This window comes from Petaurus breviceps, unplaced genomic scaffold (genome assembly GCF_028583685.1).
Source record: "Petaurus breviceps papuanus isolate PSGF00001 unplaced genomic scaffold, PetGlider_PUasm1.0 90925, whole genome shotgun sequence".
Lineage (NCBI taxonomy): Eukaryota > Metazoa > Chordata > Mammalia > Diprotodontia > Petauridae > Petaurus > Petaurus breviceps.
This window is the reverse complement of record NW_027187380.1, coordinates 33716395-33742478: the sequence shown is the minus strand read 5'-3', so window position 1 is coordinate 33742478 and position 26084 is coordinate 33716395. Positions and strand designations below refer to the sequence as shown.

The window sequence follows — 26084 nt, the reverse complement described above, 5'->3', positions numbered from 1 at the left end:
GAACAATAGCAAAACTCTCAAGGGAAATTATAAAAGAAAGTAGGAAAGAAGAGGGCGTAACTAACAAATTTCAAATTACACTGCAAAGCAGTAGTCATAAAAAACAATTTGATAACAGTTAGAAATTTTTAAATTGATCAGTTGGACAAATTAAGAGAAGCAAATACAGAATATAATAAGAGAAGAAATACAGAAGCAAGTAAGCTCCAAATGCATATAGGACCTGGCCATAAAAGTTTAAATCATAAACAAGTTAGAGGAAGAAGAAAGGAAATGCTTTTCACAATTATGGATAGGGAAATAGTTCTTGACCAAAGAAGAGATTAAGAGGATCACAGAAGAGAAAATGAAGAAGTTTGATTACATAAAATTTTCTCAAATAAAATCAATATAGTTAAAATTAGAAGGGCAGTGGTTAATTAAGGGAAAAATCTTTATAGCAAGTTTCTCAGATTAAGTTCTGATATCCAAGTTATATATGGAACTGATTCAAATGAGAGTCATTACCCAAAAAATAAATGGTCAAAGGATAGAGACAGGGAACTTTTGTTTGTTTGTTTTGCTTTTTGGAGGGCAGTTGGGGTTAAGTAACTTGCCCAAGGTCACAAAGCTAGTTGTGTGTGTGTGTGTGTGTGTGTGTGTGTGTGTGTGTTTATTAAGTGTCTGAGGCCAGATCCAAACTCAGGTACTCCTGACTCCAGGGCCAGGGCTCTACTCACTGCTCCACCTAGCTGCCCCTGAGACAGGGAGTTTTTAAAGGAAGAACAAACTATCAACAACCATAAGAAAAAAATTCTTCATATAACTAATAATAAGAAAATGCAAAATAAAATGCTTGAGGCCTATTTATCAGATTGACAAAGATAATTTTTTTAAAGAAAGGAATATAAGGATTATAGAAGGAGCTACAGAAGGATAGACACACTAATGCATTGTTAGTAAAACTGTGAATTAATCCACTCATTCTGGAAAGCACTTTGGAACTATACCTTAAAAAGTTACTGAACTATACATACTGTTTAACCTAATGATGCCAAAGAGATATAAATAAATAAAAGAGGTAAAGGAACTATATGTATAAAAGTATTCACAGCAGCCTGCTCTGGGTTGGGGGCTGCCTTAGGCAGTCCCCTGGTAGTTTAGGTACAATATTAAAATACAGTAGGTTGTTCAATAGTTCATGAATTAAAGTAACCTGGAAAATGAATGGCCAAGTCTCAGTTGAAGGAGTTGTTTAGAGAAGAGAAGGGAACCCAAGAGTAGTCTCTTGTGGAAGAAGGTTTGGATTTATTCCACTTGGCCACAGGAAGCAGAACTAATAGCAACATATAAAGTTTCAATCTGGAGTACATTGTACACAATATCAGTCACGGTGTGTGAGGACTGATTTTGATAGACTTAGCCCTTCTCAACAATGCAAGGACCTAAAATAATTCCTAAATACACATGATGGAAAATGCCAGCCACATCCAGAGAAAGAACTATGGAGTTGGAGTGCAGAATGAAGCAGACTATTTTCTTTTTTGATTTTTTTCTTTCTAGTGGTTTTTTTTTCCCATTTGTTTTCATTCTTCTATGCAACATGACTAATGGGAAAATGTGTTTAATAAGAATATATGTATAAAGCTCATATCAGGTTGCAAGCAATATTAGGGAGAGAAAGAAAATTTAAAACTTATGAAAGTGAGTATTGAAAAAAATAAATAATTTTTTAAAAACTTTCAAGACAAATTTGATTATATTAGGGGAAAAAAATCCTCATAAGAAGAGCTATACAAAGGTAAAATGGTCCTCCTAGCAATATAATGTGTTCCCCCTTCACCAGTAGTCTTCAAAACAATGACTGGATGAATTTGGTAGGAATATTGTAAAGGTGATTCTAAATTGGGTATATGTTAGATTAGATGGCCTCTCAGGTCTCCTCTAACTCTAAAATTCTCTTACCCTGTAATAAGGTTTTCCACGCTTAGCTAGAGCTTTCTTTGGGTGACAGATATGAATTAAATTAACTTAATGTTTAGTATGGATTCAGTTTAAGATAAGAGGTCAAGGAAACATGGAGCAAGGCAGTGAGGATTTCACTTGTGAAGTTAATGAAACTCTTTGTTTAAAAATGGTAACACAAAATAGAAAACAAGGAATGTTAGGTAAAATATTAATGAACTTTTTCAAAATAATTCATTTCCATTTGAGTTACTACCAAAAACTAGTTTTTCAGATATAATATATGTCCACTAGACATATATTCTAACAAAAGGCAAACATCCTGTTTAGTAAATGGTGTATGGGGTGTTCAGAGAGGACTTTTCAGGGCTGCTCACCTTCCTTTGATGACTACCTGTCACTCAACTCTTACCTGTGACTTCAAGAAGCTATATATAGTATGTTCAGTGACCACACCCTAGTAAAACCATCTCAGCAGATGAGCTAAACCAGGTTGAGGGTAATTGACAGGCCTCAAATCTGTCAGTGAGTTAGGGGGATGTCTACCTCAAGTATGTGAAGACTTCCCCTCAGGCAGAATGGGTGGATAAGAACAATTTGTTCCAATAGTGCTATGGAGTATTTAAGCTTGGCATCAAAAATGCTAAGGTCATCTACTGGATCCTGGGTCATCTCCATTTGCCCTGATTTTTGTCTTGCCACTGTACTTCAATGACTCTGGAAGAGAGAGTGAGGCTGACGACTTTGTGCAACTCTGTCTCACTTAAATCCAATTCATACTCAAGTCAAGACATCACCCTAAAATGTCATTGGTCCTTTTTGAAAGTGAAAGACAAATATCTTGATAGATTAAATATACTCTTTTAGAGATAATGAAGCTTCTAAAGCACCCAGGAGAAGCTTGGTGTGATAGTATAACAGGTACTGACCAAGCCTAGCCCATATGGATGATGGAATCTCCATGTGTGTGTCAGAGTATGTGTAGGTATGGCTTTTTCCTGATCTGTTAACCATGTGGTAAAGAGATGAAACCACATGGTGAAGAGCTGAGTGGAAGTGGGTGTTGCTACAAAAGACTTCCTCGAAGGACAACTCATTTGTAGGGTGAGAGGGCTTGAGGCCCCTTTCCTATCTGATGAGGGTTACAGCATCTTTTCCTTCTTGCCAGAGAAGTGAAAAAGGACTAAGTTGTCTCAAGGAGTCTTTTTGTATGAGCTCTTGCTACCACTCAGCAGACAGTAAATAGTCCATCTGTTTCTTCTTCATGTGCTTAGTAGGCTAGATGCAGTCATACCTGCATATACTCTGGCTTGCACTTAGCAATTATATCACAGTTATAAGGGCTAGGCTTGGCCAGTTCCCTCTTGGAATGATTTGTAGCATATGTCCTTGTCAAGTGTTTTATGTGATAGTTGAGTGCTCAAAGCTAGAGTTTAGAATCACCTGATCCTCCTCCTTCTACTGCTGAGATGTGACTTCAAAGTAATAATGACAAACAGAATTTTTTAAGCTACAAATGAAGCTTGTTCAGGCAGCTAGGTGGTGCTGAACCTTGAGTCAGGAAGACGAGTTCAAATTCAACCTCTTAGATACTTACTGGCTATGTGACCCTGCCCAAATTACTTAAGCTCTCTTAGCCTCAGTTTCCTGACCTTGAAAATCGGGATAATAATAGTACCTACTTCCCAAGGTTGTTGTGAGAATAAAATAAAATAGTATTTGTAAAGGGCTTTGCACTGTATAAATGCTTGTTGTTATTCTGAAAGTAGTCACTTCCAGAGACTGCACATTAAATCCAACCATGCTGTAGCTCAATCTCACATTTCTAGAATTCTTGTTTGGTGACTTTCCCCAATCACAAGTCTTTGCAGTATGATCTTTTAAATCATTAGTGGTTCCAGGTATTCATTCTTTAAGAATAAATCTGATTTATCAAAATGGCCAAAAAGTCACTTAAACCAGCATCTAGGAAACAAAGTAGTAAACTAAAAGAAAGAAACCAACATTCCCTTCCTCCAAAATAAAATTAAAAAAAAAAACCCCTACAAAGTCTTAACTATAAAATAATGAAGTTGGGTTTCTTGTAAATTGACTCTAAAGCATCCATTCCAGCATTACCCTGAATGAGTTGTCTCCAGAGCAAGAAGATTGTAAAACACCTGATGATAAAAAAAAGAAATACTCAGTGTCCTTTCCTTGCTGCTGCCATTTTCCTTTATTGCCCTCTTCCTTTGCTGATTGAGTTCCTAAGCACTTCCTCATTGGCCTGCCCATTTGACACCTCCCTTGTTCTACTCCTTTAGCCCCTGTACATCTCCCCTACACATTGGCTATTTAAATGAACCTTTGGTTATTTTCTCTGCCTTCTAGGATTTGTTTATTTATTGTGCCCTTGATTTCTACAGCTTACCTGGCCTCTGTGTCATGGCTTTCCAAACCCTCGACTCTTGCATCTCTGAGACTAGCACTGTTCCTTATGGGGCACATGAGAATTCTGTAATTCTCTTCCAGGCCCAACCCTGTTATTTGTTTCTTTGTTTCTTTTTACAGGTCCCTAGGAGAAGCCTGGGCCCAGGTAAAGAAAAGTCTGGCTGATGAGGCTGAAGTCCATCTCAAATTTTCTTCCAAGGTGATCTTCCTCTCCGTATCCCATCATGTCAGATATGTACATCTCAGTGGGGGTCACAAAAAGCTCCTCTTCCTTCCCTAGTTACATCCCAAAAGGCCTAGGCTATGGCATCCATTTGATATTTGAAGGGATGTTTTATAGTTTCCACTTTTTCATGGGATAGATCAGGCTAATTCTGTACCTAGGATGGCATTTCCCCAAGGGAAATTTTTCAATTGGTGAAACTAAGAAAGAGCCCTGAACATAAGAGTCAAGGAGAGAGGGTTTGAATATAGGCTCTGATACTTACCTTTGAGCTTGCTAAATTGTTTCTAAGGTCTCTTTCAGGTTTAGATTCTATGAGAAATGTATGATGCTATCATGTCACACTATCAAGTTTGTCTGTGGCACCTTCTACATATCTTTCATGGGACAAACTGAGTTTATACTGTCATTTAGGATTTCTAGACACAGCTCCTCAGGTGCATGCTTCCATCATGCTGCCTTTTGGCTGTTCAGAGCTCCCTTGATCCACCTCCACCACTTTGGGACCTTTCTGTGGCCTATATTACCCACTGCTACAAAATTCTTCTCCTTTCTAGTCTGTTAAAAGTGCCTAGATGGGGTGGCTAGGTTGCTCAGTGAACAGAGCATTGGCCCTGGAGTCAGGAGGACCTGAGTTCAAGTCCGGCCTCAGACACTTAACACTTACTAGCTGTGTGACCTTGGGCAAGTCAATTAACCCCAACTGCCTTGCCTCCTCCCCTCCAAAAAGCAAATAAATAAAGTGCCTAGACCAGGGGTGGGGGACCTACAGTGTCAAGGCCACATGTGGCCCTCAAGATACTCAAGTGCAGTCCTTTGATTGAATCCAAACATCACAGAATGAATCTCCTTAATAAAAGGATTTGTTCTATAAAACTTGCACTCAGTCAAAAGGCCCTACCCAAGGACCTAGAAGGCCACATGTGGCCTGGAGTCTGCAGATTCCCTATCCCTGGCCCAGTCTCTCTTTCAGACTAAGCTCAGGTAGGTGTTAGGAGGGAAATATATCTGAGATCAAAATAATTAACAATGGTATGTAAATGACTTATAGTCTCAGCCTATAAGGGAAACAGCTGGGGTACAATGGAAAGATATGGTGCCAGAGAATCTGAGTTCAAATGATGCCTCTGAAATTTGCCACCTGTGTAATGTTGAGCAAGTCACCATCCCTGGGCCTCAATCTCCTTATCTTTAAAATGAGGGGGCTGGATTAAATAAGTCTAAGATCTCCTATCTTTAAGTTTGTGATCCTCTATCAGCCTTCCCTGTAGACTTTTTATTTTAAGTGGGAAATTCATTAATTCCAGTAAGTAAAACTATATGACTGGAGATTCTTTGCTGTATCACATACCTGTCAGACAAAGAGGGTTCAGCATTGGAGAGTTATATTACCCTAATGTCAATTTAACAAATGAATGAGCTGAATGAATTGAACCAGACCCTATGTCAGGGAGTCAAAGGTAAAAGAGAAAATGACATCACCTGTCATGAAAGGAGATTCTATCTACAAGCAGAACACTGTAGGTTCCCCACCTCTGGTCTAGGCACTTTATTTATTTGCTTTTTGGAGGGGAGGAGGCAAGGCAGTTGGGGTTAAGTGACTTTCCCAAGGTCACACAGCTAGTAAGTGTTAAGTGTCAGAGGCCAGACTTGAACTCAGGTCCTCCTGACTCCAGGGATACTGAGATACTATCTATCTAGTAGGGAAGATAGAGCAAGTTATGAAAAAAAAAACATAGACTATAAGGGGCAAATGAAAGATACAGACAAAATTTTCTCTGCCAACACTAATATGCTATGTTGCTGTGATTTTATAAAATATAATCCTGTAGAATAGGGGTTCTTAACCTGAGATCCTTGGAAGGACTTCAGGGGGTCCCTGAACTTGGAAAGAAAAAAAATACATCTTTGTTTTCACTATTTGACAACTGAAATTTAGCATTTCCTTCCATTATGAATTTTTTAAAAAATTTTCTGAGGAGTCCATAGACAAAAGTTAAGGTCTTCTGCTCTTGAAGCTGATTGATTCCTCCTAGGTTGCGCCTCTTAAAATTGGCCCTGAAAGCAGACCAACCCAAAGTATGGATAACTATGATAAAGTAGGAAGGATTCATGATTCAGTCAATTATATTTTTTCTATAAAAATATAAGTTTTGTTAAAAGGAAAAACTATCACTAGTTAGTCCTAGTCACTACTTTTTTTTTTCTAACTAAAGATTTTAAGGAAATGTAAGCACCTCAATATAGTTTAGCTCATGATCCAGTATGAGTTTTTTCTATTGAGATATAATTCATGTTAATAGGAAAGTACAAATTACTAGTTAATTCTCACTACTTTTGTTTCACTAGTAGTCAAAATAAATCATAGAACAAGATTTAAAGATATAAAATTTTATATGATTGAAGTTCTTGATTGCCCCAAACTTGAATTGCTATTAATCATTGTTTATCATCATTCTGGTTTTCCTTCTTAGGGTTAAGTAGAAAACACGTTTGAGCTCACATTGGACTTTCCTTTGAATCAGAAACTTTTTAACTCTCTCCAATTCAGGCTTGTAACTTTACCCTTGAGTTAACCTTCCTCTACAACATCCTCCATGAGTTGTCATTTGGCCTATACTTGAAGTCCTTTGGAGGAAGTTATTATTCCTTAAAGTATCCCATTCCATTCTCATACCACTCTAATTGTTAGGAAGTATTTCCTTATGTAGAGCTAAAATTAGCCTCTAACATTTTCTACCCCTTGTTACTAGTTCCTTTCTCTCTTAGGCCAAGCAGAACCTAACAACTCTTTAAATCATCAAAGACAAATATCATGTCTTCTCTCCCACCACTCCCTCTACCAACCCCCTACTGCCACCAACGTAGGTCTTCTCTTCTCCAAGCTGGGATCCCAGTTCCCTCTTTTCTTTAGTATTCCAAAGCTGGATATGCATCATGCTTCAGGTATTACAAGCTTTTAATTAAATGCTTGCCCAAATGATATTAACTGGGCTCAGATCTCTGGCTATGAATCTTAGAACCTTTTTTCTATAGCTTTGATCTGCTCCAAGACCATATTCTGTCTTTCTTACATACCTCTTGAAAGAGAGCAAAAAGAAAAAGCATGGAGAATTTCAGGAAGTTGAGTGGTGGCTGATTCATACTGGCATATGATGTCATGGGTTTTATTCCTGGCTTGTTGCTTGGATCTTCTCATGAATTTCTGGGCACTCATCCTACATTACAGTTACTCTCCATGGTGTCTAGTTTGGTAGACTTGCCAGAAGAGCTTTCTCCCTTACCATTCCTCTTCAAGTTAAAGTCCTTCTGACTGGATTGGTAAGACACTAGGCAAGTACATTCCTAACAACCACCTTTGTTATATAAGTTTATAAATATTATCCCCATTTTACACATGAGAAAACTGAGGCTCAGACTAGGTAAGAGTCGCTAGTAAGTGTTGAATGCTATGATTGGAACCTCAGTCTCGAGACTTCAAGTCCAGTACTCTTTTTACTACATCATACTGGAACTAGAGCCCAAGACAGTTTCTCTTTATGGTTTCTTCTAATCAATGTGAATGTCTATTACCCTAGAGCATTGAGCCTCTTCTCCTCCCACTGTTTTCCTCCCTCTAGCTTCACAGTGAAGTGGAAAAACCCCTCATGAATTTCCGTGAAAATTTCAAGAAAGACATGAAGAAGTGTGACCATCATATTGCTGATCTGCGGAAACAACTGGCCAGCCGATATGCTTCAGTGGAGAAGGTAGGCTGTCCCAGGGCAGGGGGTGGATCCCCTGCTTGGCAAACATCGTAAATGGTGGATGGCAAAGCCCAGGAACGACTGCCTATGTTGAATTCATTCAAACAAGGCTCCAGAAGTCCCACAGTGACAGTGAAGTGACAGTGATCCTTGATATACCCCAACCCATAGCCTATAGAAGTAGGCTAGAGCAATTCTCTCCCAAATTGTCTCTTGTTCTCATTCAATAATATTTATTGAACATCTATCATGCTAAATTGACTTGCTCCAAGGTCCTACAGGTTGTAAGTAATGGCAGTGAAAGAATCAAACTCAGGTCCTCTGACCCCAAATCCTGTATAGGATTATGTCATCCTTTCTAAGCTCTTGCTTGCTTCCCTTGCCCTTGCCCAGTAGTAAGGCATATATCCTTTGACTTGTTTTCCTAGCAGTAGGAATGGGTTTGTTCTTTTAGGGGTAGTTGGGAGAGATAGACTCATATAATTTTTCCTGTAAGTACCTTCTTCTCTTACAAGTTGTAATGGCTGAAGGGGGTGTAGATCTGATGATGGTAGGGGTGGTAGGAGGTAACTTGGCAACAAAATAAAAAGTTGGGCAAGCAGCAATAGCCAAGGTAACAAAGAAAGCCAAAATAGTGATGGGAGAGTGGGCCTGGAAGAGACTTCAAATTCATCCCAGACCCATGCTCCCACTTAGAATGGGCTTCCTGCCTTATACAAAGAATCATAAAATATCAGAACTGGAAGGGATATCAGCAGCTCACTTATACACGTGAGAAAACTAATACCAGGAGAGAAGATACCATCTTCATATCTTCCAATTTTTTTTTAAAGCAATCAGGGTTAAGTAACTTGCTCAAGGTTACACGGCCAGTTATTTCTGGGTGTGGTGCTGAGTATCTGAGCCCAGATTTTGATCCCCAGATCATCCCGACACTGGAGCCAGCGTTCTTACTGGCTGAGCCACCTGGCCGCCCCTAAGCAATTGGGGTTAAGTAACTTGCTCAAGGTTACGAGGCCAGGTGTTTCTAGGTGGGTGCTAAGTGTCTGAGCCCGGGATTCGATCCCCAGGTCATCCCAACACTGGAGCCGGTGCTCTTACTCGCTGTGCTACCTGGTCACCCCTCCAGTTTTTTTTAATGGTGTGATCTTTAATATTAAAGTTATATATCTGTTTTGAATTCACTGCAGAAAGGGGCATAAGATATAAATAAAAGTCTAATTTCTGCCAGGCAGCTTTCCAATTTTCCCAGCAAACAGGGAATTTTTTTCTAAATAATTTGTTTTCTGAGGGGCGGCTAGATAGCACACTGGGAAGAGCTCTAGCCCTGGAGTAAAGAAGATCAGAGTTTAAATCTCACCTTATGTATTTACTAAATGGCCAAGGGCAAGTCACTTCACTCAGTTTCTTCATCTGTAAAATGGGAGCACCTAGCTCCCAGGGTTGTTGTGAGCATGAAATGAGATAATTGTACAGAGCTTAGCACAGTGCCTGGCATATAGTAAGCTTATATAGATGTCAGCTATTATTAACACCACCATTATCACACACTGAGTTGTTGAGTAGATGGGAAAGGCCATGTAGCAAGTCAGTGGCAGATTTGGAACTAGAATCTAGAGTAACATTTATTTCTGAACACATGATCTCTAATTCTGCCAACCAGCTACTACTCTATTATGTTATTCTTGGTCCAAGCAGAGGGGAATGTTAGGTGTGTCCAGATCTAGGTTCTGGTAGACTTAATAGAATGGTGAAATGGAAAGAGAATTTAAACTGGACATCTGGACCTGGTTTCTCTGTGTTACTTGCTCTGCCACTATGTAGCTATGTAACCTTGGAACCATCACTTAACTTCTCTGGTGCCCTGTTGCTTCATCTGTAAAATGAGGAATATAACTTGCCTTCCTGAAAAGAGGACTGGACTATGAGACCTTTTGAAATCTTCCTACAGCTTTTAAGAGCTGTGCTTTCTCTTTCTGTTCTATTTGGTCTAAGGCACGGAAGGCCCTTACAGAGAGGCAAAAAGATCTGGAGATGAAAACCCAGCAATTAGAAATCAAACTTAGCAACAAAACCGAAGAGGACATTAAGAAAGCCAGGCGGAAGTCTACACAGGCTGGTGAGTTCCCATGCCCCCATTTGGGTAAAAAGTTCTAGTTTTCCCTACTGTCCTTTACATGTTTTGGAGATTCTGATCAGCTTTGACAGGTAAATGGATTAAGTTCCTGAGATTAGAGAACTGGAATGAGAGAACAGGGGCATGAAGGGGGATAAAATGGAGAGACCAAAGAAAACTTAATCCTTACCTCCCAGAATCCCTCACCCTCTTCTCTCAGTCCTGCAGTCCTACTCAAGGGAAACCAGATGCTTCAGAATAAGGTTGTCCCTATAGATTAAACTTCAGATTGGTGTTGCTGGTGTAAAAGGGAGTTGAGGAGTTCTATGATGAAGACTACCGAGAAGAAAGTAGGCAGACAAGAAAAGGAGGATCGTGGGCATTTCCTTGACAAGATTGGATTTGCAAATTTACCATCTGGGTTAGGGAATGGGGCCCAGGGAGATTTTCTCCCTCTACCATCCTCCCCACCAGGAGATATTCACAGAAGGGACTACCTCCCAGACCTAACTACTGCTAGGTTCAGATTAGTGTGAATAATTCATCCCCTTGAAGTGGTCACCTATTTGAAGTATTTCCATTGGGCTGGAATCAATTACCATATTTTATATAATTATTACTTCAAATAGTGCAAATTTGAATAAATGTGAATATGTGCATCCCAAGGTTCAAGTTAGATGCCTTGAATTAAGCAAGTATTGGTTTAGCTTTGATTTTCACTAACTCCTTATATTACAATTCCTGAAACCAGATGCAACTGAGAAAAGCAGCCTTTACTCCTGACCTGATAGTTTCTAATTCTTCAAATGAAGTCTCTACTGCCCCCCAGTGATGAAAATTAGCTAATCCCCAAAAGCACAGAATACCTTCAGTCCTTTCTAAAGTCCTGAGCATGGAGGGCCAGAATGACTGTGGAAAGGTTGATTTATAAAAAGTGTGAGGGAAATGTTGTTTTATTACTCTAAGATACAGTAATATTAAAGACTGGGATAAAATGGATGAAATATCACCAATTACAGGATAAAGAAATGTGATGTGATGAGGTCAGTGAATTTATTGTCCGAAGACCCTGATTTCCATCCCAACACTTTCACTTGACCTCTGTGTAACCTTGTTCAAGTTATCTCCCTGGATCTCTCCTTCCTAAAATTGAAATAACTACATGAAAATAGAAGAAAACTATCACTGCTTGTGAGAGTAATTGTAGAATCTGTCTGAAAGCAGTTAGACCATTAGTGTGTTGGAACAAAAATCAAAAACAATGCCAAATTAGTAGAAAGGATAAAAATGCAAAGAAAACAGCCAATTGGACTCATTTAAATAGATTCAGCTTGATTTATTAATGCACCCCTCCCCCCCAAAAAAAACCATCCATAAGTGAAATGAAACAGACATTGGCATCGATAGACTACCATTTTTTATGGGAGTTTAAAGCATTTGTCATATTGGGGCCAAAAGAAACCACTCCAGCCAGCAAACACCTATGGATTGAGAGTCAAGATCTGGGTTCAAATTCCAGTTCTGCCCCTTACTATAACTGTAAATTTGGGTAAGTCACAACTACTCTGGCCCAGTTTCCTGAATTAGATGATCTCTGAGATGTCTTCCAGAGATCTAAATCTATGATCTGCAAAATGAGACAGCTGGACTAATTGATCTTCAAGGTCCCCTCTACCTCTAAAATTTCTGTTCATTAACCCTGGGCAATTACAATGACTTGCCACAATTTTCCAATTAATGAAATTTGTCTTATGGGGGTTCTCAAAACCAGTAGAGCTGAGAAGGTCTGAGTCTTCAATAAATTTCATTCTCCCTTTTTCCCAATAAGGTTTAGTTCCATGCCCTTCAGGAGACCATTCCATAGTACCACAAATGTCCCAGAAACTTGAAGAACCAATGTATTATATTTTTAGGATCCCTGGATTTCAAACTGGAAACACTCTTGATTTACAAATGAGGAAAGTGAAGCTTAGACATATTAAATGACATATACAGTTACACAGGTAACAAATTAACAGAGCCAAGATTCAAATCCAGATCTTTTACCCCTATACTCAGTGTTCTTTCCACCAGAGTATGAATAGGGCTTAAGGCCACGCCTAAGACACCTATTTCTTGAATTTTGTAGCAATAGAAATTGGTCTAGGAACAGCCAGTGATAAGGGAACAGAGCAAAACTAAATTAACACTATCACCTTGGTCACATTAACATGTTATTTTACCCAACTGAGCCAAGGAACAATTATTGAACAATTGAACAAGGTTGGTAGGACTTGGCGATTGTTGAAAAAGTTCATTTAACGAGGGCTTTATGTTAAGTTATAGTAAATTTAATCCTTAATGTTTATTGCTATGCACCAACCTCTGTGTTGGATCACTGACCTCAATAGTCCCCTGTCAGCACCCTGAGCCCCTACTGTCTATATGACCATGGATAGAAGAGAAAAGATTGCCATGGAGGTGGGGGAAATAACTGTGTTTAGGACCATGGAGGAAAAATAACTTTGTTCCTTCTGTGTTTTCAGGAGATGATCTGATGCGCTGTGTGGATCTCTATAATCAGGCCCAGTCTAAGTGGTTTGAAGAGATGGTGACAACCACCTTGGTAAGGATCTGTGACTACCCTCCAAACTCCCTTCAGGGGATGGGTGGCATCCTCTTCACTAAAGCTTGTGCTACAGGCTCCATCCTATTGGAGCTCAGGGGAGTTCTTAGCAGAATAATAAGGGGGATTAAGGAGGGCCTGACTCTTGCCAGCTAGAACTTCATCTGTTATAATAGAATCCAAGCTGTGGATCTACATGTAAGATCATTTGTTCTTTTCCCATAGAATCACCTAATCCAGCCATCAGGCTAAGATATTTTTTTTTTACAAATCTATGAGTCTTATATCAAATGAGCATAAGAATTGGAACTGAAAGGGAGCCTTACTTTTTTCCAGATAAGAAATTGAGGCTCAGTGACTTGCCCAAGGTCACAAGGTAGTGAGAAAACAGATCCAGCATTTGAACTCAGATCTTCTGACTTCAAACCCAACATTTTTTTCCACTGTCTTTATTTTTTATTTATTGAGAGATTTTTTTCTGATACAACAGGTGATTCCTTCCAAATACCCAAATAGCCTCCCCCCTCATGAATTAGATTCCCCCCAAATAGTAAATAAAACCACCTGATAGCATGATTATACATGTCCTTGAGACTTATAATTTTCTTTTAAGAATTCTTTCTCCACTTCTTCTTTTCCCTAGTAACTGTCTGAACTACACAATACCTCCCACCTCTGCTCAGAGGTATAAGGGTAACTTCCCAGACTGCCTCTTGGCATAATGCAGAACTTATTTAATGGGGAAAGAGCCAAGTGACTGCCCCTAGACGTATGTGGGGAGAGTATATCTATGTGTCATATTTTTGTGATGCCCAGTAGAGGCAAAGGAATGGATCTGGTAGACCTCAAGCCAGGGATGGAAGGTGGTCTTTTGGGAACAAGAAAATAAGTATAGGAACAGTTTTTCCCTCAAAGAATTTCCCATATTAACAGCTGTGCAATATGATATACAATATGCCCTCCCTGCTAAAAAGAACTCAGACTATTGGGAGCAATTCTGACCATCCAGGGGGTCTAGTTCCCCCTACCACTTTCCCCATGCTTTCCTGATTTCTTTCTGGCCAGAGGCTAGCATTTAGATATCTACTTTCCAAGTGTGAGCACAGTGGAGTGGATTTAATGTTATATCATTTTGAAAGGACATGTTTTATGGTGCTGAACTCTCATAGTCACACCTTGTAAAAATTGCCCATTATTAACCCAGCTGTCCTATCCTCTCAAAGTGTCAGCCAGCCAGAGGAGATTAGAGGCCTCCACCTGGGATAATGGCCTAGTTTTCCCTCAGTTAATCTCCTAATTAGTTCCCAGGCTCACCCCCACCTCCTTATCCCCACCCCTCCAGTTAATCACTTTGGTAATGCCCTACTTGTGCACTGAACAACATGAATTCTGATCATACACCCCCCTACATGCCCAAAACAAGGAGCTACCTAGAAATCAGACTCCCCTAGGGATCTCCCACAATCCAACCATTTTCTAATACAAACTGTGGCTTTTGAGTCCTGCCTCAATTAAGTTCATTTTGAAAAATATGTTTAACTACCTCTTGTGTGTAAGGCATCATTCTGGGCAGAGACAAAAATGAAACAGTCTGCCCTGTTTACATTTTCCTGGGAATATATGCCATATACACAAATTAAGTATTATGCCAAGGAAATTGAAGAGGGAGAAAACATAAATTACTGAAGCAATAGGCAGGACTACATGGAGGAAGTGGCATCTGAGTTCATCTTGAGGACTGTAAAGTCAGAGGATTTGGGTTCAAATTTTCCATTTATTACGTGGGGCAAGTCCTTTGTGGATCTAATTTCCTCATCTGAAAAATGAAGGGCCTGTAGAGGTGACCTCTGAGATACCTTCCATCTCCGAAGCTTATGCTCCTCTGCCTGAAAGGAATTCTAGAAGGTGCGGAAGAGTGCTTTCCAGTTACAGATTTGTATAAATACTTAGAGTGGAAGATAAAGTTAAGGGAAGACCCAATAGGGAAATTTGGAACATAGAAAGGGAATATTGTGAAAGCCAGATTGTGCAGGATCTGAAATGCCAGGCTTAGTGTTTGCACTGGAAAATCATGAAGATTTTTTAGCATGATCAGCCCTGTGCTTTAGGAAGATTACTTTCATAGCAGTGTGGAAGGTGGATTAGAGAGGAAAGAGAATGGAAGCAGGGAGACCAATTAGCTTATTATAGTAAGTAGAGAATAATAATGTGGTGAGAGGTGGAGAGAACTCAAACTGAGGTAGTGATAATAAGTGGAGAGAAATGGGATGGATATAAGAGTTGTTAATGGGAGTGTATGACATCTCCCAGGAAGGAGAGAGACAGACAGAGAGAAAGAGACACAGAGAAACACCCACACTAATGAATCTGTGAAGGAGCAGAAGAAGAAAAGAGCGGTATGGTGGAAGTCAAAGAAGTGGAAAGTGTCCAGAAAGATGGGTGGTCAGCCATATCAAAAGCCAAAAAGAATTTAGAGTAAGAAAAGACCACTTTCCTGATGAGTTAAGAGATCTGTGGTAAATCATTTTGAAGAGAGCAGTTTTAGTAGATCGATAGAGTCAAAACCAGATTGTAAAAGATCAAGAAGCACATGTTGAGGATGTAGAAACAGAAAATGTAGAAGATTCTTGTTCTATGAATTTGGCAGTAAAAGGAAAGAGAATTTATACAACAACTTGAGGTGCACGGTCAAGTAGAGGGTTTTTAAGGGTGGAATGGACCTCAGCATGTTTCCTCAATAGCTACTGAGACTGGAAAGAAAGAGAATCAGTATGAACAACTGGTGCAGTAAGCTACTGGACAGTCAATCAAGGAGGAATTCAAGTTTTGCCATGAAATAATGAGATTATATAATATGAATTTATGGTGGATACAGGCCATATGGTGTTGTGACTTTCCCCAGTGGCAATCAATAACTTGGTTGTTCAAGTGGAAAGCACAGGTGACAGGAGAGATCCAGAATTGCAGATTGGCAAAGTGTGAATGGTCCAAAGGGGCAAGGAAGTAAAGAATAATGAATGGTGGACTCTAGGGTTAAGACTCTGAAGAAAGAAAAGTAGGGCTAGAACAGGGTTGATATATTAGGAGACCAAAGACTTTATTTCCTTCTCAGCCATGTAGCGCTGGAACAGACCCAAGTTCATAATCTCTCAAGAATTCTTGAATCCAAGAGCTCAGTAGAATCTGGTTAGGTTCAAGAATTTGGTAAATAATTCCCAATACTTAGTGTCCTGGGGCTGACACTGAGACCAGACTCTGCTGAAATGACCTTAAGGCACAGAGAAAAATGCTCAGAGATCCCAGAGCTTCTCTTCCGCTGCAGGAACTCGAAAGGCTGGAGGTGGAGCGAGTAGAGATGATTCGGCAACATCTTTGCCAATATACACAGCTGCGGCACGAAACTGACATGTTCAACCAAAGTGTGAGTTCCTAACCTTTGGATTTCTATGGCCTAGTAAACAGGAGGGTGTACCAGCAAGGGATTGGGAGCAGGATCATTGCAGTGAGGGCCCAAAGGTAGACCACTCGAGTATTCAGCAAATTAATTTGCTTTTAGTATGAGAAATAGGTAAAACATAGCATAGTGCAATGGAAAGAATGCTGAGTCAGAGGTTTGAATCTCAGCTGTGTGACCCAGGACAAGTCATTTAACTCTCTGGGTCTCAGTTTCCTCACCTGTAAAATAAAGAAGTTAGACTAGATAGTCTCAAAGCACCAAATCCATGATCCAGTGAAAGCAGAATCAAGTCAATTTTCCCAGAAGCCATTCTCAGTTCATATAATGGGGAACTTGGAAATCACTTCCACTTCTATAATGGTTTACGGAATATAAAGCATTTTCCTCACAGCCCAGTGAGGAACATAATACAAATATTGTCATCTTCATTTTAGAGATGAGAAAACAGGCCTAGAGAGAAGTGATTTTTTTTCATGTTCTGTCACCTGAAAAAGCTGAGGGCTTCTTTCTGATGAGCAGCAAGCCTGTCATCACTTTCTAAACTCAACTCCAGCTTCTATCCAGTACTGTGCTAGTAAGTCAGTCACTTACCATTTATCAAATGCCTACTATGTGCCAGGCACTGTGCTACAAAAGGCTAATACAAAACAAAACAAAATCCCTGCTCTCAAGGAACTCACAGTCTAATGGGACTGGTCAGAAGAAAATTTTAATTCCATAGCTAGGCTGCAAAGACAGTTCACCCACCTACTCGGGGATAATCAAGTCCCCCAAAATTTATTTAGTATATATCTGGCTCTTAGTGGGATTAGACAATTGGAAAAATTTGGACACTAGGGATAAGGATATTGATGGACTTTGGACATGAACAGATTATCAGTGTGCTAATAGCTGGATAGCTACAGGTGACAGATAGAAGCTGCTAATTTTGGGTTTAGCATCTAGGAAGAAATTAACTGCTCCTTTTATCCAGAAACATTTTCAGGTGAAGGAATACGTTAGCATTGGTGGGCCCAGCTACACTCGAGAACACCAAAAGCATGTGGATTTGCAGGAGGCAGTGAAGTAGGGAACTCTGATGAAGTATGTGACATGGCCTATTGCCTAAGGGGAAGACCAATATGACCTCATCTTTTGGATATCATTTCCTAAAAGTTTGACATTTGCATTCCTATATTCATAGAATCACAAAAAGTTAGAGTTGGAAGGAACCTCAGTCCAACCCCCTCATTTCAAGGAGGAAAGTGAAACCTAGAGGGGAAAAGTCATTGAAGGTCACTAAGATCGTCAGGACTGGTACAGATAATCCTTCTGAGAATTTTTCCAGTTTTTCTTTCCATTCCTCAAAACAGTCTTTCCCTTGAAACCTCAAAACATTTTATTAGGGAGCAACAGTTGTCAGTTAGAACTGGTTCAGTGAATATTAATGATAATAATTTACATGTGCCAGCACCTTAAGTTTTATTTTTCCCCAGATAGGAGGTAGGTAGTGTAGATATTGAGGGAGAGCTAGGTGTCGTAGTGGATGAGTGCTGCACCTGGAGTCAAGAAGATGAGTCTTCCTGAGTTCAAATCTGTCCTCTGTCACTTGCTAGCTGTGTGACCCTAGATGAGTCACTTAACCCTGTTGGCCTCTGTTTCCTCATCTGTAAAATGAGGTGAAGGAAATGGCAAATCTTTGCCAAGAAAACCCCAAAAGGGGTCATGAAGAGTCAGACACAACTAAAAATGACTCTCCAACAACAAATGTAGTTATAATTCCTGTTTTATAAATGAGGAAACGGATTCAGAGAAGGGAAATGATTTGTTCAGTCACACAGCTAAAATGAACTAGAACTGAGATTTGAACCCTGGTCTCCCGACTTTTTACTGACAGGTTCCTAATAGAAAAGATCCCTAGCCTCTTCTCCTCATAGCTGACCCCTGACTGTCCTTTTCTCTCCGTCTTCTTTAGACAGTAGAACCTGTGGATCAACTCCTGCGGAAAGTGGATCCCGCTAAAGACAGGGAGCTGTGGGTGAAAGAACACAAAACCGGAGATATCCGACCCGTGGATATGGAAATCTAGACTGAATGAGTCATTCCTTGAATGGGTTTATTGTTGGGGTTTTGGGATCCCACCAAGAGAAGGGGCTCTTTCTTTGGGGCTCATGGTCATGCTGGGAAGGATTTGTGCTGCCATCCCACCCATTGTCCTGTTTGGTGAGGTAATTGGAATGTCTCCATTCCCTTCCCCAGACTCAGAAGCAGACACATACACCCCTGCCTTTATCGCCATCACTAAAGCCCCCAAGTCCTCATCCTGTGCTGTTCTGAGAGCAAACTGAAGGCTTCGCTTTCTGGAATATGGCAGTATTCTGTTTATACTCATGTGACATACTTAAAGACCCAGCTTTATAACATGCTTGTAATTCTTAAGGAGTTACCAAGGCCTAGTCCTCAGCAAACCTAAGGGCTTCTCCTCTCCATGGAGTTTAACAAGTAGGGAAAGTTGTCCACCCCTTTCTCCAAAATGAAGTGGGCTGGGGTGGAGTGAAGTACCCCCATAGTTAGAACATCCCTTCTATATCTATCCAAGTCCTTTGTTTGTGACCTGTCTGGTACTGGGAGTCCTTTCCATTGGCATCTTCTGTAACATTTCATCATAGCATCATCCACTGGGGCCTAAGAGGGAATCTTGGAAAGGAGCACCCGCTTCTCTTATCACAAAACAGACCCTGCCCTTCCTGAAAGACCTACAGTGATAAAGGTGGAACTACCTCATTAGGTAAACTGGCCCCAGTTTTCAGTGTTTCCCTTTTCTCTTCCCATTTGCCACAAATGTTTTTGGTTTTGTTTTCTTTCTACATTAACAGTGCTTCTCGATTCTTTGGACCTATGTTCTCATGCTCTGCTGTTCTGGGAAACATCAATTCAACAGTCCAAGCCAGTTTTTTTGTTTGTTTGTTTAGATTACCCATTTTCACCATATGAAACTTTTTAGAAGGCCTTAGTTTTCAGTGTCTCATTCTATTCGTTCCAGCCACACCATCATTTATGTTTCCTGCTCTCAATCTAGTATTGAAAATTTTCTTATGTCAAAGTGATTGAGCATTTTTAGGCATTGAGGTCCACAATGTTGGGTTTAAGATGTGATGATATGGATCCTTTCTTTGATTCTCTCCCTTATTCATTGTCCCTTGGGTCACGTTTGCCATCCTGTGCCATCTTACCAGATACTGGCTATAATTTTCCAACCCAGATCTTCGATAACAATATACTTCAAAGTTTTCTGTCTGTGGGGAAAATATCTCGTTGTTTCTCACCTGTGGAATCTGCCCAAACCCTGCCAATTTCTTTAATAGAGGACATGGCTCTCCCATTATGATTTCCTGGTGATGATTCTTACTGTTCTGACACTTCCTTTCTCTTTGGCTGCTTCTCCTTACCCCTTACACTTTAATTGGCACTAATTGAAGTTTGTTTTTCTCTTTTCAGTTATTATTCATTTTTGACCTTCAGTTTTGTGAACAAGTTCCCAACAAAACCAAAACCAAAAGGCCAGGGATTGATTGGAATGTTTTTGCCATTTTTACCTTCAGTACCTTAGATATGCTCTCCCTCATTTTTTATTGTATATCTCTCCCACAGCAGCAGCCCTCAAAGGCCCTTTAAATCATGTGTCTGTGTGAGTGTGATAATTTACGTGTGGGGGCACACCCATTAAATCTTAATGCTCACACATTGGATTTCATAGACTCTTTGAGCTGGAAGGAACTTTGGTAGGATCTAGTCTATCCTACCGTCGAATCAAAGATCTAGAGCTTGAAAGAACTTTGGAAGCTATGTAGTCCAATCCCCTCATTTTACAGATAAAGAAACCGGGGCTCTGGGAGATTAAGTAACTTACCCAGGCAGTAAGTAGACAGTTCTTCTACTCTACATGATGCTCTTCTGAAGCCTAAAGAAATTAAGGACCACATTTAGCAGATCTAGGGCAATCTAAGAATTGCCTATATTTTCTCTCCCCTACTTATGACCTGAAATTTTCATCTATGTAAGTAGTACTTAAATGGTATCCACCCACCATACAAACACAGGAATATAAGATTTCAGGCTACCATAGTATTTCATTAGTTGTGTCCTGTGAATCCTTCTGTACAGCTCACATGAGCATGGAGTATCTCACTCCTGCTGTTTTTGTGAAGGTGGGTCACCTTTTTTATTCTGATCAAGATCCTAGGGAGGAAGTCCATTTTCAGAAGCTGGCAGTATGAACAGAATCATAGTGATCTGATGTTCTACAAAGATGAGGGGGAATGAGTGCTTATATAAAGGCTATACAGTGATGCCCATCTACTGCTTGCATGATTATAGTTCCTTGGCAGAAACCTTTCTTTTTTTTTTTTCATGGTTTCTTTTTTTACAGAATAAAAAGGTGGCTAGACTGGAGGCGCGGGGTTAAAGGGGACTGAGGGGATGAAGAGTCACTTTTGGCTCAGTAAATATATGTTAACGTATTTTTCAAGTGCTAAACAAAGGATAAGTAATACTATTGTTAACCCAATTATTCCAGTGAGTTGGATCTATTTCAGTCTCATTCACGATAGCCTTTAGAAAAGCTAAATTTTTTCTTTCTCTCAGTATGGGATCAATGTACCTTTTCTTCCTTCCCACTTCCTACTGGCAAGGTACTAGCAGGTCATTTATGTACCATCACATAGCAGGCTCTGCTCTGCTTCCTAAAAAAGCCACAAGAGCTTGTGATAGCAAAACAATGTTGATTTAGATCTTGGCGGTTAAGCTCAACCATTCTTCAGACTAATAAAATAGCCATTCCAAAAAAAATGACAGCGTCATACACCAAGCCTCCAATTCCTTATCCAAGTATTAGTGTCTATTTCAGAAGCTGTGAATTGACTGTTCACAGAAGGATGTCTTCAATTAGGATGGGCAGGGTAGATTTCTTGGAATTAGACATTTTATTGTTTGTTAACTATCGAAAAATTTTTTATTTGATTGAGTATGAGTCACAGCATGAACAGGCATGAATGGGTCACCATCCATACTATTGGAGACAGTGCCCATCACAGATCATACTGAAATATTTTGAAGCTGGGTAAGTAGAAAAAACTTAGGTCATTAGATAGATTTCATGTTTTAAAAAAATAGCAGTGAATCCTCAACAAAGCCACTGGCATTCAGCATGGATTGTCCTGTTGCCATAGCAACCCTCCAGTTGATTTTTTTCCCCCTTTAGAAACAGACTAACCCTACATCCGCTGATGATAAAAGCTACCCCTTATAACTCTTTTCCTAATTACTTATAATCAGGATTTCAATATCTCCAATATAAATTGGCAGTGTAATTAAATGGGGTGGGGTAGGGAAAGAAGGGTGAAGATAAGACTTCATTAACTGAATGACTAATGCTTGATCCCCTTAGTTTTATCTGTAGGGGCCTTGTCACAAATAACCACTTTCTTGTTAGGACTAAAAATAAAACATTGATTAGTGAGGGGAGCAAACATGAACAATGATTAAATTCATGAATTTATTTTGTTGACATTTATAGTTTGAAAAATAATAGCTTTTTAAAATTAAGATTAAATGCCCAATTCTCATCTCAGCAAACTGAGCCTGAGTTCATTGGAACTTGGAAGTCCAAGCTGTGAAATTCAAATATTTGCATTTCCCCCTGGCCTCTGTGAGCCTTAAGGAATCACAGACTTTTATTTGTAACAAGTGAGTAGCCTTTATTTAATAATGTAAATAGGATCCTAGTTAATGAATTTGTACAATTAAGTGCTTTAAGAGTTATATTATATTAACTTGCTATATCATCATTTAAGAAAGGTAAGGTCACTATAGCTGTTGTCAGTCATTCCTCTCCCATATTCCTGCCTCCAGGCAGGAAAACGTCCTACCTAGTTTCTTTAAGGGATGATTGGCTTCTGGCCCTCTTATCTTCTGCTCATTTTTAGAGATATTTCTAGCCTACCTATTCTGGTTGTAAATATGCTTCATCTTCAAGTACAGCAGTACCCATGTGCTACATTTTATTCTTGAACTTCCACCCCTAGTGTTAAGGGAGAAATGTCTCCTCTTTGAGTTCATGTGGTGAGTAATTGCTGCAAAATATCTATTTACCACAACACAGAAATCGTAGAGGTAAAACCTTAGGTTTTGTCGTTATGCTTGACCACAGGTTCAGGACTCAGAGAAAAACCTGAACAACCTTGAGGATTCTGACAAGGCTTCTTGAAGAGTGGGCAAAAGTTTGTCAGAGTGACAGAGAAATGATTATTTTACATATTGCAATCTTGTACATTCCTCTTAGGCTATAAAAGTTAGAGATTCATAATCCCATAATTCATTTAATGTCATTAAAAATTGAACAAATTTACACATCCTTGCAGGAAACAAACTCCGTCAAAGAACAGCTAAATTAAATCAGGTTACACATTAAACTACATTTAGAGGATTCACAAATAGGCTAATTGAAGAGGAAGAGGATTTATATGTAGCTGGGGAATAAGGGACAGTTCAGCTTCTGCCTCTGACTTCTTATCTATGGAATGCTTAAGGCTCTAAGTAAATTATCACATGCTATAGGAAAGGTTTCAATCATATGAAGTTAATATTAGGATAGAGTCTTAACCAAAATCTATAGGAAGAATACCACTGAGTCCCAAATAATAAAAGGAAATAAAAAATTCCTTTAACACTGGTTTCCCCAAAACCAGTTGTTTTTTTCATGTGTTTCATGGTACTGTATATCTTTCTGCCTACGCTATAATGCCTGGTCAGTTGGGTCTCTATATTCTTATCACATAACTATCACTAAAGGACATTTAGTGAACACCAAAGGTAACATGGTTAGTAGGAAAAGCATTGGGCTGAAATCAGAAGACCTGGGTTCCTATCCAAACACTTCTTTAAAATAGCTGAGTGACTTTGAGTAAATCACTTCATCTCTGCAAGCCCTAGTATAAAAGAGAATTGAACCCAACCAGACTATCTCTTTGTTGCATCATCAGTTTTGTGTAAGTTACTTTACGCATGGCCAAACCATACTGGGATCCTTCACCCTATCTTTGACTTGACACATAAAGTTTCCAGCTAACTCTTAGGAAAGGAAACCCATTTCATCTTTGAAATTTGAAAAGTTTGAAAACAATAGTCTTCTTAGGATTTGAATTGAGGCAGAATTTTGAGCCCATAGTGCTATCAGAAATAGAGTAAACCCCTCAACAGGACCCACCCCATGGACCTAGCCTAGGTCTTTATCACCTGTGTCTCCTACATACCTTCTGTGGCATGTGCAGGAAGCATTATGGTCTCCAGACCCAAATCTCTGAAGAGGTGGAGAAACCAGGCAGCTTGCAGTCATTTGTACTCAGCCACATACCACTACACCTACAATTCATGTAGACAAATCTCTCTACAACTATCCTGCCTATACATTACTCAAAATGATTGGCATAATCCCCCATGTTTATGTGTATTATACTTTCAGGCCTTAATGAAAAGTGATCTCTGGAAGACAACCTGGAACATCTCCACAGGACATTTGGTATACTTAGAATCAGGAAGGACAGTGCACAGGGCAAGGGAGTCAAGTGGGTTTTGGATTGGAATTTGGTGGCCTTTTCCACAAGGTTGCCTGGTCGCCCTCTGGCTGAACTTCTGCCAAGTTCAGTGCATCCTCCTCCCCCTATCTACACATGTGTAGTGTGAACCACCTCATTCAAATAACAGCATATGTATTAGAGGACAAATAATTCAGATAATGGAACCAAAGCATTCTTCCTCAGGCTTTGGAACTTGAACAGCCTGTATTTTCAGAAGCTCCTGTAGGGAGCTGTTTCTTGGGGGATGGTTAGGGTAGCCTAATATCTCTCTCTTACTTAGCCTGTCATATAATAAATAGAGGGTGTTGAGTTATTCTGCTAAATACTTTCAGTTCAAGGGATCCTTCTATCATTACCAAGATTGTGAAATAAGGAATTCAGGGATGTATGGGTGCTTCTGAATTTGTTGGCAGTTGGGTAATGAGACACCTAAGCATGCCTTGGTGGAAGGGGGCCTACCCTAGAGGTCTGGGGAGCTTGGATTTTGGTCCATCTCTGCTGATAGTTTGCTATATTATATTAGGACAAGTAATTTCACCTAATCCAGGACACTGGAGCATTTGAAAAGAATCATCTGGGCCTTGTCTGGAAGTCTCCTTTTCACCCTTACATAGTTTAATTTAGTTTTGTTTTACAATAGACACCACCCCAGTATCTGATATCTATTGATGCCAAGAAATCTTTCATCTAATGCTAGTGGTTTTATCTGTTAAATGAGTTCAGATTGGATGACTTCTGCAGTCCTTCCTTAGAACTCTAGGTAGTTCTCTTTCACTCCAACTCATCACCACCACCATCATTCCCCTCCTTTGGGATCCTGACTGGGAAATTCTGCTGCAGACGCTAGTGGGGAGCAAGGATCCGAAATGGAGGAAGGGAAGTCAGTAAAGTGAGCATTTACAGCTGCTGGCAGGAGGCAGTGTCCCCAGGGTGCAACTCTTTCCTTTTATCCAATGATTCTATACGTTCCTCCCCCTCAGGATCAATGCTGGATGGGAGGCAGTCATTCCAGAGACACAAACATACTGCCTTCCGGTATCAAAGTGGAATTTTCTAACAAAATAAACTTGCTTGTTTGGTCTGTTTTCTGTAACTTTTGCTAAATACTTTATACGTTTTTAAAGTTAAAAAGCTGTGTCTCCTGCCAGCATTACTCATTCTGGTATGAATGTGTTTACTTCACATTCTATATCTTTTCATTCTCTTTGGCTTCATAGATTGGTAAATATAATTGATGTAATATAATTTATAAGTAACACTGTTGCAACTCTGATCTCTTTGGAACCTGTAACCCATTTTTCTTCCCATAATTGCATTAGTGTGTATTAAAGCTGAAGAATTAAATGTTTAAAGGGTTCTAATTCTGAATTTGTTATATATAATTGTCCTGTATTATTATAAAGCATTTTCATGAACTTAAACTCTATTTCTTTATATTTTTCTGCAAGTTGGTGTATACACTTCAGATGTTTAGAGTCATTCCGTGTAAAATAAACTGTACAGAGACACATAACCCAGCGGTGGGGTTGTTCTTTCTAGAGCCCTTATTTTCTCCTTTCTCCGCAGCTTGGTAATCATTTTTCCCCAATACATCTTATCAAGGGATTTGAAGGGCAGCCGAACTAACTGCCTAGTTCCACCAATACAAGAGGTCATCCAATCCTGTTCTCCTGTAGTCTCTGCCCCTTCCATGTGACTTTCTGTTCTCTCCCATATGGGTCACTCTTCCCTTCCAGCTTCCTTCCTCAATTCTCTCTTTTTAAGTCTCCTGGCCTATTTATCTCCTTTCCTGCTATTGTTCTTACCCCTTCCACTTATTCAGTTTATTAGAGTTAATAATTAAACATAACCAGGCTATGTGGTGCTATGAATAAGAGCAGGCCTCAGGGTCAAGAAGACCTGAATTTGAATCCTCCCACCCCACAAACTGGTGGTGTGAGTCACTTAACC

General features: G+C 39.7%; 1 protein-coding gene across 12 annotated transcripts in view; it reads left to right on the top strand.

The window, feature by feature from the left end:
• GAS7 (growth arrest specific 7) overlaps positions 1-25647 on the top strand; it is a 325321-nt gene extending 299674 nt beyond the window's left edge. For all 12 annotated transcript variants that reach the window (XM_069076771.1, XM_069076770.1, XM_069076779.1 and 9 more), the window contains 6 exons: positions 4495-4573; positions 8218-8346; positions 10339-10462; positions 12985-13064; positions 16387-16485; positions 18476-25647. In XM_069076771.1, the coding sequence (XP_068932872.1) occupies positions 4495-4573; positions 8218-8346; positions 10339-10462; positions 12985-13064; positions 16387-16485; positions 18476-18589 (625 nt within the window). In that variant the 3' untranslated portion in view covers positions 18590-25647. The remainder of the gene's footprint in view (positions 1-4494; positions 4574-8217; positions 8347-10338; positions 10463-12984; positions 13065-16386; positions 16486-18475) is intronic.
• Positions 25648-26084: the final 437 nt, after the last annotated feature.